The sequence below is a fragment of the Rhea americana genome, unplaced genomic scaffold (assembly GCF_003343005.1).
Source record: "Rhea americana isolate MKP2758 unplaced genomic scaffold, rheAme1 scaffold_47, whole genome shotgun sequence".
Classification (NCBI taxonomy): Eukaryota; Metazoa; Chordata; class Aves; order Rheiformes; family Rheidae; genus Rhea; species Rhea americana.
This window is the reverse complement of record NW_028186612.1, coordinates 356636-372440: the sequence shown is the minus strand read 5'-3', so window position 1 is coordinate 372440 and position 15805 is coordinate 356636. Positions and strand designations below refer to the sequence as shown.

Here is a 15805-nt window from a genome sequence, read left to right as displayed (position 1 = left end):
AAAAAAAAAAAAAAAAAAAAAAAAAAAGAGGAGTGTCCTGGCATTGCTTATTTGAACACAAACGTGGCAGGTTGGAAGATTTCTGCTTACTATGATACTATGGAGGCAGCATATAATAACAGGACTTTTTGCTGTCCTAGAGACTGTGCTTAACAGCAGTGCTACCCGGCACAGAATGAAGCAAGTATCCTGCAATAAAAGGTAACTTCTCTTTTCAAAAGGACGATGTAATGCYTGCTGTCAGTAGGCAACTTTTATTACAATCACTCAGTCCCAGAAGGCTAGTTACCTTATTTTTCATCTAATTTGATATGTTCATGATTGAATTACTGTAGCAGGATCTAAAGGAAACATGATGCTGTGCAGCCTGCTGTTAGATTATCTCCTCTAGACCCTGTTGAAAAAAGCAATATGTGCCATCATTGAAAACTGTTGTTTTCACCACAAAATATGGGCTTACACTTTTGTGTCCACTCATAAACTAGCCCAGGCATGGCCACTGGTCCCTTCTGATGCAAACGTAATGAAAGTCTGGATGAAAGTGTGTGCTCGTTTTAATGAAATTATGTTGAGGATGGAGTTTCCTCATCTGAAATAGAATGTAGAAATCAATKGCACAGAGAAAAAGCATAAGAAGTCACAAGATCTGGCTACAGAAAGAAGTTACTGCTCTTTCCTTAGTGCAGCTAAGTGACTCCTTCCTTCACTCCCCAGGGTAACCTGCCAGCACTATTAAACCCTCCGTATAAATAAGGCTGCTCTTGCTTGGAGAAAGGATGTGCAACCAGTTCTGTTGCAGGCTGAATTGTACTTTGTCACTCTGTGCAGCAGGTTTGGTTGTAATATCTTCACCCTCATAGAAAGTCCTTCTGAAGTCACCGAGATTTTTACTTGGATACATAAAACTGGCAAAAATTTGGAAGATCCTGGAGTTTAAGCCCTGGAATTGCAGACAACTGCAACATCAGATAATTTTTTACATCGGTTTGTTAATCTCTATAAATGTGATGCCAGCTATAAGCTGACCTTGGCCAGCCCAGTGTACTGGGGAGGCATGATGTTCCCCACAAAGAGTTAATGCCTGCTAGCCTGGAGACAGGAGGAATAGCAAGGAAGACCTCTGGCACATGCATACATTACTGCAATTAACGCCACTTAATACATGATCAAAATGATAGGGGTGTGCACTGCTCATGGAATGCCTACCAGCCTTCTAATTAAAGCTCCCCATAATCATGCATTATCAGGAAGGGATTAATCATTTGTAGGGATGGCATGAAGAAAATTGGTAGTTATACAGAGGGGAGAGGGCAGTAATGAGGGCTAAGAGAAAATCCCAAGTCCTTCCTTCTTTTCCAGAAACAATAAGACTGTTTTTATTCAAAATATTTATTACTAAATCACTGTAGTTTATCCAAGCTCTTTGAAGATTGCCGCTGCTGGAACCTGTCTTTGTAGCTGAGCTGGTAGCCTTTATGGTCAGTATAGTGCAGGCAAAATGATTTTAAAGATGTCTTTCTCTTTGGAAAAAGGAAAAAAGAAACTTCTAACAAAAAATGTTAAGATATTATTACCTGATTTGAAAGTCTTCTCTAGCACTGCGGTTATCAGTAGCTTAGCCCAGATACTGTAGATCAGTAATCACAGGTAATAGGGATTAAGTCAATTCTACCTTTCTAGCAGGCAATTTTGTAGCTGTAGAGCAAAATGATATGTTGTTATTGAGCTGTTCTTGATAAAATGCTGAAAGAGGCAGGAGGAAAGGGATTTACCTGGGTATAGGTCTGCTTTTCCGCAGGTTTGTCCTCTAAACCAGCAGGTGCGATGCCAATAGCATCGTAACTGCGCTTGGCACCCTGCAATGCTGAGGGACGGCTCCAGGCCTGGGGAATCATCAAAAATGGGGTTTATATCTTTCGTCCTGCCAGATAGCACTCTGGTTCGGACCCACAGGCAGAGAACAAGCGATGCAAAAACATTGGATAGAGAAATTTTTGTGGCTTAAGGATCTCCCACAAGCCTGCAATGTATTATTGCACTTCTGGAGGAACCTCTATACACATAAGTTTTTCATGTACATGGGTCTAAGTGACAAAAACATTGCATGAAATTATTAATTTATAATGAGAGCCTCTTTAACCATTGGTATCTGTGCTTGTTGGGACTAGGATTCAGGACTGGGCTTACATCCTTGATCAGTCCAGTGGTACTGAACGTGTTTAACGATTGCTAACTGGCATCATCTCCCTGTTAATAATGTGACAACGGCTTTTTACTGAAAACCACTAGCTATCACTCCTATGGAAAAGAACTTCTAAAAGAGGCTAGAGGCCTCAGAAAATTGGGAAAACTGACTGCTTAATGCAGCACCCTGTGCTGTGTAACCAAGTGCCAAGCGGTGATAAGGTTAGCCGACGTGCGGGTCGGTGGGAACATCCTTTAGAAACGCTAACTTCCAGCGTCGGTAGGATTAACATCATTTGGGCCAAGGATTTCAGACATCACGATGTTGCTAAATGTGAGTGAACGTAAAATTCAGAGCACGGTTTGTAGCGTAGTAGTGTGCATATGCCTAGATGCTACTACTGAGTAAGTATAAAAACTTTGTCTTTTTGAGGGTATATATTTTGTATCCTAGTATTTTATTCTGTCATAAGATTACCTGTTGAAGAAACTAATTTAACCGAGAATGTGCCCTAAAGAAAAGCTAAATTAAAAGCAATAAACCATTTATTGATAGATTTTACTGTAACAAAATAACATTTTATGTTATCTATATTCTTACAGATTCATCAGCACTTTTTATTATGTTGAGCTTGGGAACTTTTTTTTTCTGAAAGACCCATCAAATCGTGGAGATATGATTCTTACGGTTCATTCATACATTAAAATGTACTAGTTTTAGCATATTATTCTATAGATGAAAATTTGTTTCTGTAATACTACAAAAAACAGGTTATACTAGTGCTAGGGTCTTACTTTCTGGTTAAAGGTGTCTGAATCCTCTATACTTCAGTAAAGATCATGCCATTTATCTTTCACTGTGAGCGAGTCGAATCACATTTTGCCTCAGTTTCTCCATTAGCGATAAGCAATGGGAGGTCACAGAGACTTCAATAGCATAATTTTGTACATCTTTGTCACTTTGAACGTGAAGATACTAATATTATATACATGCAATGTTTCACGGTAATTCAGCGTTGAGATTTATCAGGATATAGAGGAGGACAGGCCAGAAGTCTTATCATTGGTAAGATAAATATCGCACTGGTGTTTAATCTGAGTTATGGAAAGATATTTAAAGCCCTCTGCAACCTTTCCTCAGATGATCTCTTTTTATGCTTTTGCCAGCTGGGGAGCAGAGGTGCAGTGAAAATTAGCGACTTGCCTGTGGCCATACCTTGAGTCAAGTATCGTGACCCCCATTTCCTTTCTCATTTTACAAGACTGCACTCCGAGGAAAAGCACCACTGGCTGCTGGCACAGGCCAGCTCTGTAGCCTGTCTCCATCAGTGCAAGGAGCGTAATTACCCTCGCCAGGATTTTTGCAACAATGTACCCATCAGGGACGTGCCTGCCAAGCTCCCRCAATAAGAGGTTGGCTCATGCCTTGAGGCAGGAGGATAATGAACCTCTTTCTACATCTTTCTCAGTTCCTTCATTTAATCAGACCTTTTAACCTCTGCTCTTTGGGCCTGACCCACTATCCCTGGAAATCACTGGAAAACCTGGAGATGAGGATTTTTCATACTTACTACAGACAAGCAGATGACGGGAGCATTAAATCAATATGTAAAGCATCTACCATTCAACAGAAGTAGTGCATAAAGCAATGTTTTGTCTACCGAACATTGCTAACATATTACCTTATATATCACACAGAAAAAGTGCATGACATAGTCTCATTGATAATATTCCTAAAATCACATTAGTCTTAATAGTTTTTCCCCTAAATATCCTTCTCAGGTAAAACATCAATACGAGCAATAATGAAAGTGCACAGCTTAGCTCTTGCGTGTACATATTTGGCTATTTATGGACCACAAATCAACTTAATATTTAGGTAGATCTGCAAAAAAAGTAGWTGGATTGCTTTCTTTGTTCCCTTTCCATAAGAAAATAATCATTTTATTTGTAGAGTGTTGGCAGGTTCTCTAAATCCAGTGTTGAATGTGAACGTCTAAGATAGACCAAATACTTTGGTCTTTATGATATTTGTTCTTATTTGTTGGACCATGTAGAGATTTGAAGAGTTCAAAAATATTTTTGGTAATAATGATCTAAGAAGTTAAGCTGTAAAATGATAGTTAGAAGGCATGGATTTGATTTTCTTCTCTACCACAAACTCCTTTAGGGAACTCAAGCAGGTCATTTAATTCCAACTTCCTAGAAGTACTGTGAAAATAAAATCCATTACTGGCTGCAATGCTCAGATGTGCAGTGACAATAAGGGACATGGGGCTCCCAGGTAGATAAATTATCAGCGTGGATTTGAAAGATTCAGTGAATCTTGAATCCTTTCCTCGCAGAAAAACCTACCTACTAGAAATTCTGCTATTAGTATGCAGGCAAGCACTTCCGTAACAAAAACAGCATGTAAAGTGATTAAATCATACAAGAGTGAAGAGTTAACAAGGCATAGTCGCACCCATTTGCTGTTAGCTCACAGCGCTGYGCAATGCTTCGTCTCAATAGCAATTCAATAACTGCTCTGTAATTACATTGCAGGCTCTAATAAGTACGGGCCCAATCCTCCAAGGTGCCGAAAGCTCTCAGCTCCCACCAGCCACGGTGGGAGACGAAGACGCTCGGTGTATCAGACGAGGCTCTCGGCACGTTGCGAGGCTGGGTCCCAGCAAGACCAGCCGTAATATCGCTCTGTGCCTTTAGAAACAGGTATGACATTCAACGATTTCTTAAACGAGGGATTGGATTTTGAGTTATAGCTGCAGTAAAATCACAACGAAAAATATAATAAACCATTTTAGCTTAAAGAGCATAATTATGTATCATATGTTTTTATGGCACTCAGAGTGTGTTAGGAACTGAAAGGCCCCAAAACAGACATATTTTTCTTTGTGCCATGCTGACAGCCCAAGCGTAGGTGTGCGAAGAAGGTGTAGAGCTTACAGCAGGGATACCAGCTGCTGCTCTTTTGGTCTGGAACATCCTTGGATACAAATGTGTGTGTAACTTGCTTCTTGTAGGTGGAATGCAAGGAGTGATCTTTTAAGAAGGAGTTAAGCAGAGGAAATGTAGTTGCTTGGCAAAAACTGTAGGGAGAGTGTTAGGTTAGGGATGTCATTAGTCTGCAACAGGTTAGAATAGTGGAGCCTCTTTCTTGCTTTTGAGAGACCAAGAAATCCAAGTTACTGTCTGACTTCTCCAGGTAGCCACTCAMCGTGGCCGAGGGCACCTCTGCCAGCTGGCATGCGGAAAGCTTGCTGCCACGAGTGCCAGTCTCTCATTCGACATCCTGAAAAGAATAGGAAATTTTCAAGGGAAAAATATCTGTATCTAATCCCTTCTTAAACTTAGTTATCTAGAAAGCTTCCTCCCTAGATTCATCTGTGAAGCGTGTGGGTTCATATAATATTATAAAACTGCCTGTTTTGATAATGATAAAGCATTTTAGAGAGTCTCTGAAGCACTTCTTGCTGAAATTTAAGTAAAAGCTTTCTAAATGCATCCAGTCCTGCTAAGAGGGCCAACACTTGGCATTTCAGGTGATCTYTGGCAAGTATCATAATAAATGATGTTGTAGAGATAGTCTAAAGAGACTTAATTAGAAGCTGCAATAACTACTGGTGCTGAGGCAGGAGTTTTATTAACTGAGTCAAGAGCCTATAGATGGAAGTACAACAGGCCTGACCCAGTTTAAGTAGATGTAAAAGGTTGCTTCCCAGATTTTATTGAAGGAGCGTGCACCAGCTATGAAGTACTGYACTTCAGTAAAGCCATGGTTGTGAATTTAAGGACCACAGGTAAGGCTGAGAGTCAATTTTAGATATTTTCTAGAAGCGTAGCTGGCCAGCCTGCAGGCACACTAGATACRTCAGGCTATGATGGGAGGAGGAGGAGGCTTATGGATAAGGTGATTTCTAGTTCAGTCCTAGCTGATCATACTTCAACTTGCCTTGCCAAGAAATGCAATATCCTTTGATAAAGCACCTCATAGTCTTTTTCTTCAGTAGATCTTGGAGGGCTGCAAGGCTGTAGGTCGACAAGGACTGGAAGCCAGTGTAAGTCAGAGCTGCCACTGCAAGAGATACCCACATCCTCTACCTGCCTTTGGGGCTGCAGTCCCAGCCCTGCACCAGCACAAGCACTCAAGTAGATGCACACTGAACTGGGTCCAGGAACTGAACTGAATTATAATCAAATATTAATTCAAAATATTATTGTTTTCTACTACGATCAGRTCTAGAAACTGTTTTTCTGGATGGCTGCAGGAACATTTGTGGTCCCACAAGGCAGTGGGCAATGCTGAATGGGACCAAGTATCCAAGGGTGGGTGGAAGCGCACAACATGACTTAAAATTTTTAGGGAACCATAGAGTGAAGATTTTAGATTATTTTATGGTCTATCATATGACTGAAGCTGTACCAGRGTAGACTGGTGTCTATATCCTCCCTATACACAAATATACTACGATCTTCATCCACTAGCCCAAAGGTCTTTTTTTTCCAACATAAAATATGAAATACTTCAGCAGAATGATTTTTTATGTACTGCTTTATATGCAGCTAATGAAGGTTCAGATTTTCTGTACCATCTGGRGTGTCTTTGGCCTGCAGCCGGCATGAACAGTAAGGGGTAGAAAGCAAGTATTARACACTTTGTAGAGGGGGGGTCAGAGCATGGGGTCTCTCTGCTTAGAGCCGGGCAGAGGATGTGCCATTCTTSTGCTTTCTTGTCTTTCTGCTCAGAGCAGGGCAGAGGGAACGTGCTAGTCTTGTGCTGCTGCACAAGTCAGGCTCACCAGCCAAAATACCTGGCTAACAAAATCCAAGACCCACGAGAAAAACAGAGGTAAAAAAGAACTTAAGCGTGACTAAATGTCGTACAGTATGATAATGACCTCCAGCAAATGGGCATGACGAAATGGTGTGGATTCAGGTTTCCCACCCCGTCAAATACCAAATAAGCGCAGCAGTCGCCGGTGCGCCTGGAAGGGATTCCCAGTTGTTGCCAGCGTATTAGGTCACTGGGTGGCTGTTATCTGTCGTGACCAGAATGGGTTCCTATACAAGGATGATTATGGCAACTCTTCCTCCCCTATATATCCAATAGCAGGAGGCTGTAATTAGTGCTTCAAGGCAAACTGCGACCTTTTGGAACTTTTCCTGAGGCTTATGAAGCTTAAATTAGTTTCTGCTGTTTAAAAGCCTGCACAGACTTAATCTCTGGGTCCTATTTATATTATAATTACTATGTAATTCGCATTTGCATTCACATGGCTCCTTTTCTAACTYAACAGTTAAGGTTGGCTTTGGCGTCTAAACTCCTTTGTGCATCATTCATGGGTCAGAAGTCTCATGGGTGAAGGAAGGATGGGGAGTGCCCTGTCTCACTATCTCACATGCTAGTGCTACTTGAAAATAGCAGGCTGATATGAAAAAAAARCCCTTTGCACAAATAGAAGCTATCACAAAAGCTTCTTTTCCAGAAAAAAAAGATAGGATGCTCTTAGTGGGTTGAGATTTAAAAGAGAACAACTCTTCTGTCAGCTGTTAACAATATAGTTATTAAAGTAGTCTGAGACTAATTAAAATGATAGGTTTTGTGGATGTTCCAATCATATTTTGTCTTCCTTTAAATAGACCATTCATTTATGTTATAAAATATTTTGCTATATTGCTATACATCCTTAATGCTGTGTAAATTACCCATAAAGACTCAGCAACATGGAATGAGCAAACAAAAATTTATGCATGAATATTTAATAATAAAACAAACAGAAAACAGCTGCTATTTCCAGTGCTTCAAGAAGAGATTATGGAATGAAAAATGGAAATCCTATCCCTATTCTTATCCCAATTCATATCACCTATTCACATCCCAAGAAACTTCATGTCCCTTGCTTTTACATGATYTGATCCCGTTTTGATTTTGACTCCTGCTTTGTAAATATGAGCTGTCTGGCATTGCCCAGAAGAAGATAATCTATCATGTGCTTATAGCCAGGATTCTTGTCATTTGGTGATTCCATGGATTTAAAAATATATCAAAATTCCACTCATAGGAGATAAACGACCATGACAACAGGCTTCCTGTGGCRCCTCAAATAATGACGCTTCACAAATCAGGCAGTGGCCTCCTGCATGTTGAGACCAGGGTGCATGTGCGTTATTTTCRGATGTATGAGTGACCTTGGTTGAACTCATTATTCTGCAGTGAATAGTACAGATGTTACCATCCCACAAGATTTAAAGCTTGCTCCGAGGAAAACTGCTTCGTTCACCTTGTTTGCCAGCTGGACCAGCTATTTGGTTGTTGCTGGCTTTTGTTATCTGTTTGCATGATACACTTTCAGTACTTTATTAATGCAGCGAGTGTATTGAAGGCACATCAAAATCTGGGAATTCATGAGAGAGAAATAGCTTGATAACTAGACAATGAGAAGCAAGGTTATTTGTGTTTTTATTTTTTTAAGTTAATATCCAACATTAATTATTACTTGTCCAGCTAAGATACTATTATTTATTGTAAGTGAATTTTACTTTCTCAAAAGAAGAAATTAAGGTTCTCGAAATCAATTTATGCCAGATATTCAATGGATGAACACAAAACATACAATGGACTTTTACCCTGTTAATGTTAATGAGTTGCAAATGGCACTGAGAAAGGAGTATCTTCTCTTATGCTGTGATTACCCTTCTCCCTTGAACATATCAATAGCAGGTTTAGCAGGGGAGCTGGGAGGAGAAACACAGACTGTAGCTCTTACTCCCTTTCCACAACTCCCCCAGAGATGTGGCTTTTTTCATAGGAAAATTCAGCTTGGAAAGGCCCTCAGGAGGTCTCCCGTCCAACCTCCTACTCAAAGCAGAGTGAGCAAAGAGTTCCTCAGGGCTTTATCCAGTTTGGTCTTCAAATCCTCCAGGGATGGAGAGAGCACAGCCTCCCTGGGCATCCTGAATTATCCAGAGAAACTTTCCAAGGTAGGCAGGGAATATAGACAATGTCCGTCTCTGACATATGTTCCTCCACGTATGATATAGCTYTTAGTATTACCATATACTAATCCAGTAAGAAGCTTAAGTATATTTAAGAAATGGAGACAAGTGATAAACCTTAGTTTTCACCTCTTTCCCAAGTTTAGAGGAAGCCTGGATTCAAACTGAATTGCAGGAGGTTAAATTAATGAGGTATTAGAAATAGAAGGAAATAGAATAGAAATTAGAAAACAGAAAGAAAATTGGGTCAGGGAATTCCTCTGGTCAGATCCATTCTTCCAACTATAGACCTGAACCAGAGTATTGATCAAAATTCCTGACCCTTTTGGGAAGTCAGTGATCCGTGTGTGAACTGGGAGGGTTCTCTCCTACCTCTCTATTTACGTCTCTGAGTGTACAGTCACGATGCACTGACAGGTTCAGGAAATCTGCAGGCAAATTCTCCAAATGTGCCTCCCTTTTACATCTGATATAATAATTACAATGGATGAATGTGCCACAAAGTTTCCTAAACATCGTAGGTTTTCCACATGCCTCCTTGGAACCAGACACAAGTATTATTGTATCTTTTGAAAACTTTAGATGAAGTCTTATGAAAGGAAGAAGATGCTTTTACTCAGCCCACTGGATGTGATGTCTCATTGGATGGTATTAATTAAGAGGGGGAGGATGGAGATTAGTAAAAGAATTGTAAGGTAAGGTTAAGAACTGGCTAAATGAAGGATGACATTAGATTACGACAAAGAGAAATATAAGGCTAATTGGATATCAATAGCAGGATCTATTAGGAGGTGGTCCTGGGAATGACCTTACTTAAATTTTTCATTTAAGGTCTAGGAACTCAAAGCTGGACTGAGTTAATGAAATTTGCTAAGGATACAAAGCTGATAAGCACCATCAGAAGGCAGATAGAAATATTGGAAAAGCTGACCCRAGTGACAGAAATTAATAGTACAAAGTATGTGGGGAGCAGGAGCAAGAATCTGCCTTCCATGCTTGAGGCTCCAGGTGACTCAAGAGCAGAGCTGGGACATACAAGGACATCCCTGATCCACCTACCTACTGYGGCCATGGAGAAGGCAAATATACTTTTAGGATGGATCAGGCAAGCAATTTTCTGTATGAGCTGGGCAAGTATTATCTGCACTATAGAAGGACCAGTTAGAACACCTTCTAGAGCCAGATGTAGAGTCCTGGTCATTTGTGTTTATGAAGGATGAACTGAAAACAGAACAGTCTTATGTAGAAGACCGGTAAGAGAAATAGAGAATATGCCCTCAAAAGGTAGCTAAAATAATCCAGTTGTTTAACTTGCTGCATGAAGGCTTTGAGGAGATATGACTGTTCAAACTATAGTGGGGATATTCATGATTAGTAGACAATAACTTTCTGACACAAAATCACAAAACTGTAAATTGGAGTGTCAGCCAACATACCTTGAATTTAGAAGGTGGTTTCTATTCAAAAAATGAGACACCAGTAAGAAATACAGCAGCAAATAACATAGTTATGGGTAGCGAGCACTTATCAATAACTTTACATGGTGTGRTTACCTAGAGGAGCAGGGGAGAGCTGGACCTGGGGTCCTGTGTACTKCTGTGGTTTAGTGATCATATGAGGGATAACAGGATGTCAGAACATCAGCTGTAGTTGCTTAACATCAACCCAGCTTGCCATACAGCTACTCTCTGCGGYGGTGTAGGCTCCTTTCAGAATCTCCTAGAATGGATTCAGTTTTAAATGGAGATTTTTTTGAATAGTCCTGATCCTGAATATGCTTATTTGAGCAACCTTTTGAAGAACTCATCAGAGCTGTTTTGTGTGGTATAATTAAGGCCAAATCTCATGCTCATTTGCCCTCTAGACACTGTTAACTRAAGCCATCTCAGAACACCAAGATTTATTTCTGCTTTAAGTAAGCATGAAATCTATTAGTAGTAGGAGATGGGGCAGAAACAAGAGGTACCATCAGCACAGTTCGTGCCATTCTGCATGTAGCCTGAAAACAAGACAGTATTGATTATTTTACTAGACTAGTTACATATTAGGAAGTAAAGATTAGATTTAAAAATTAAACGCCTCAGGGAGGGTGAACAGCAGCATAAATCTCTATTTGATGTTTTTATCAACAAGGTTGCCAAAGCAAACATCGCAAACAGCTGTCTGTAGCATAGACTAGAAAATACCRTAAATGGGAAAATATTTTAATTATAAGCCGCGATTCACAGAACTCCCCATGTCTTTATTTATTAGTATGATAATATCACCCCAACATATGAACTTTATGCATTACGTATAAATAATTCATGGATTAGCAAATAAAGAGATCTGGAATCTGTACACAGAGATGGCTGTTGCCAATTATCTCACTTGTGCAGAGCCAGACCTTCTCGGTTCACATCGCTCGCAGCTGCTCTTTTAAATCATTCATCAGYGCTTAAGAGATACACTGGTGGTGCTGGCAGAGAGCATTTGAATTTTTATTGTTTACACACTGTGAGTCTAGCTCCTGGTCTGAAATTATCTGCCACGTTGAAGCCTTTAAGAATATGGATGAGAAGAATATGACAATCCTTTTTTTTTCCCCTTCTCTCTTCTAACACTGATTACCTTTTTTGCAAATTGTATAGTATGCTTTTTGTAATTACTACTTTCATCTTAAAGTTGTAGCTGATATACTTCCCCATGCTGTTAGAGCATGAAAATATTTTGGAATATTTTGGAATACTCTCTCAAAATATTCCAGAATTTATGTTTGACAAATCTTTTGTTCAAGTTTGTATAACTTTCAATTTYTAAACTGGAAATTTGTACCTTGTCACCTAAACATCTACAGTTGTTGCTTTCTGCCCATGATTTAGCAGAAGTCTCTTGAAAATAGTAATGAAGGCTGCTTATAAAATGATGGCTACCTGTGGTCAGTGTGCTTTTTTTTTTTTTTTTTTTGCCAAATTACTCGGATACTGAGTTTCCACTCTCAGAATGTAGCTAGTATTTCCTTTTTGATAAACTTGCCCATGTCATTATAGTATCATGATTTAATCTTAACTTCCAGCATGGATAATGACAGTAAAATTTTAAAGGCTTTATGATAAAGCCAAATTTTTAGTCGTATTAACTGACAATCTTATTTCTGTAACTTGAGATTCCCACGGCATTATTAACTGTGTTAATAATGCACAGGGAACATATAGAGCGTGTCCTTACGCAAYCAAGTCAACAGGTCCGGGCCTTTCGCTTACGCTAACGATAAAGCAGCAGCACTAGAATGCTGTCAAATTAGCGGGTGCAAAACCAGAGCAGAGGCACGGGAAAAGGGGGAAGAGCACGATCACTGTGAATATTACTATCCAGGCTAAACTTTCGTATCAACCTGCTCAGTATGTTCCTGTGTCTTTGCTGGTTTTCCTCATTTGTTGAAAAATAAAAGTCAAGCAACTCAAAATTCTACTTTTTCATGGACATTGATGCATATTTTAAAATATTTTTATTTGATGTTACCTTAAACTGAATATCTTCATATGGGACCTTGCTTTAAAATATTGATTTGGTGAGAGGACAGTAAGATTAGTTAAAGACTAACTAAACATAACATATAATACATGGAATTCTCTAAACTACATCTGGGCTTTTATTTATTTATTTATTAGTTTCTCACTCTTTTCCCAGTGCTAATACAAACACAGAAAGGAAAAGAAATTAGAAAATAAGAGGATTATATGCATTGTTTTTCTCTTTTATCCCTTTCTTTTTATAAAGCATTTTTGTGTTAATTAAAGAACTGTTCTAGCTGTAATTGAAATMATTTGAGAAGATTCCTTTTATTTCCACTGCTGATTTTATCATGTCCAGGATGAACTGTGTATTAGATTTGTCATTTTTCCAGCAGACTGGTTTCTGGCACTGCAGAAAAAAAAAAACAGATCAGATTTATAAATAAATGTGGTCAGTGTATCACGTAATTCAACAGAAGGTAAATTGAGCTGAGTCTCGGTGAGTAGAAAACCTAGCACTTACCTCCGTGCGTTATTCTGACTTAGTCACGTTTCTAAGAAAATGTAGCAAACAAAAGAATCGGACCGTTAATGACAAAAATGATCAGTTATTAGGGAATGGAAGTCGGGCCCTATCCGTCCGCTCCGTAGYGAACGAAACCCGCTCTGCCTCGATTTGTGGCAGCACCGCTCCAGCGGCAAACCTGCCTCGAGAGGAGGCTGATGTGAGTGTGATAACAGGATGGTTTGGGCTGATAACAAAGCGGAATGGAGTAAGCCTGGGCTTATCTTTTGCCTGGAACACAGTTGTTTTAGGTTTACATGAGTGAAACTGAGAGCAGAGCTTTCTCCACTTAGCTGRTGGCTGGTTCATCCCAGTTCCTTGCATGGAAATTATTTATTTGATTCTGGGGTGGGAGCCACTTTTATCTCCAGGTAAGGTCTGCATTAAGCACTCTTGATTTTATACAAGGCGATGCGGTTCCTTGGCMCCACCGGCAAATGCGTTGGTGTTTTAGTTCTTATTTACACTGTGCTAAGAGCRTGAAGCTTCGGTGGGAGATTTTCAGTCTGCTCTACACAAGCTCCCGGGGCCAGTGACTGCTGATTGCACATGCTTTACTTTTGGTTGAAGGACTCAAGACATCCTACAGGGGGTTGGATCTGAAAAGGTGTGAGATTTGTAGCAYGCGAATATCAGGCTTCCTAAGGTGTCTTAATTTGGGAGTTTCAAAATTTGACTGCTCTTTTCTTAATTTAATCTCTGAATTAGTACAAGTGCTGTTTTCCATTGAACACTAGCAGTAGGGAGGATTGAATCGTAAGCAGATAAAGCTGTACTGTCTCTATAGTCTTTCTTCTGTATTATTAACAGTAGTCAGGGCTTTCTTCTGGGCTGGGACTTGCACCCTTCCCTACAGGGCACAGCAATGCAACAGGAAATTTGAAGATGCATGCCTGAGGAGTGGAATTAGTTTTTTGAAGTGTGAATAAAAAATCTTCTTGGTTTTGCCATTTGTAATGTGCTATCTGCCCTGCTTCGCCTCCCCAGGTGATGCCATTTATAACCAGCAGGACAAGGGGRACAGCCAAAATGCTGTCAGACTTTTGGGGCCCATGAGAAACCAAGAAACATAATTTTCAACAACTTGAAATATAGAGAGAATCTCTAGTAGAAATAAGCCTGGCCATAAAGATCCTCACGTTTGGTGAGGATCTCTCGTTCTCCTCAGCTGTTTTCCCTAGCAGTGTCCTGTATCAACTTGTGTCATTAATTATTAATTCTCCTGCATCATGTTCAGGATCTCCCAGAAAGTCACTCTCTGCCATTGGGCTTGTCTAACATCCAAGCACACGGCCTGCGTGGTACACCTGGGCTCTATTCGAAATCATTTGAAGAGCTGAAGACCAAACTCAGCCCCRAACTCCTTTTGGCCCAGAGTCCTGTCTCCAAAAGCAGTCAGCAGGTCATAACTGGGAATAGAGTAAGAGCCTGGACAGCTATAAAATGAGCATAATCTCATGTATCATCCTGTTTCTTATCAATCATCTGCTTGGGGACTTCCGAAACGGGGATTCATTCCAGACCACTGTGTTAGACGGTCACGATGAGATCTGTCCTCTGTGAGCTGGTCCGATTCCTTTGCAAGTTCATTGTATGCTTTCCCCCTCTATAGCATCCTATGGCAGTCAGCTCTGTGGTTCACTCATGCATAGTAATGATAATCCTCTTTACAAAATTGACTGTTCTCACTACCCAAGTGCTCTGTTCTAGGAGAACCAAACCAGTGTTTATTTTTAAAAAATGTTGTTTACAAAACAGTAACAGTTACCCGTGGCATATAAAATGTAAATGCTTTGTGCTGTGATGTTTGTGTGTCATTAGAATAATTTAAAAAGCAAGTGATTTAATTGTGTTTGTGCTAATTATAATGTTTACGAATTAGGGAAAGATGCACTTAGTGGTCCATTGGGAAAGGGTTTTGAAACCTCACATGTTTTAGAGTCTACAGTACTGTCACTTATTCACAGACTCCTAATACCTGTGTGATTTGCTTTTTAGATTACTCTTCCATGGAATGTAATTCCCAGGAGTCCCCATCTCCGTGGAATTCAAAAACAGGTTCATGTGCATGTATATAGATAGATGAGTTTCTTATTTAACCGATATTCTTTTCTTTGTTATCTTCTTTTCAAGGTCCWCGAGTTCCGATGGTGACTGTCCACAACACAAGTGACACACAAAGTAAGAATGGGCTTGCATCTTGTAATTCTTCAAAGAAAAGTAGCCAGGCCCTATCCTGAGACAGTATTTTYGAAAGCGTTGTCCTCACAGTACCTTGCTGTTGGGAGTAAGAAGTCAGTGGTTTGGGGATGTCATTTGTTATCAGTGTCCTCCAAAAAATCCACAGTGCAGATCTCTTGCTCTATTTTTGCTAGTTTTTTATGAATTTTTATGTCCTCCTCCAAAGAAAATATGCACATATATTTTATATTTATATATATACACACACACATATATATATATATATAACTTAATCAGTGATTTAATAAAATCACTTTGATATGAGGTGCCAGGCTGCAGGAGGTAATGCACAGGACGTAGCCCCAGGAGTTGCAAGTTTTGCTCC

General features: G+C 39.8%; 1 protein-coding gene across 1 annotated transcript in view; it reads left to right on the top strand.

Annotated features, from left to right (window-relative positions):
• DPP6 (dipeptidyl peptidase like 6) overlaps positions 1-15805 on the top strand; it is a 425270-nt gene that overhangs the window by 392402 nt on the left and 17063 nt on the right. Inside the window, exon 17 of the mRNA XM_085316409.1 lies at positions 15373-15420. Within this exon, the coding sequence (XP_085172535.1) occupies positions 15373-15420 (48 nt within the window). The remainder of the gene's footprint in view (positions 1-15372; positions 15421-15805) is intronic.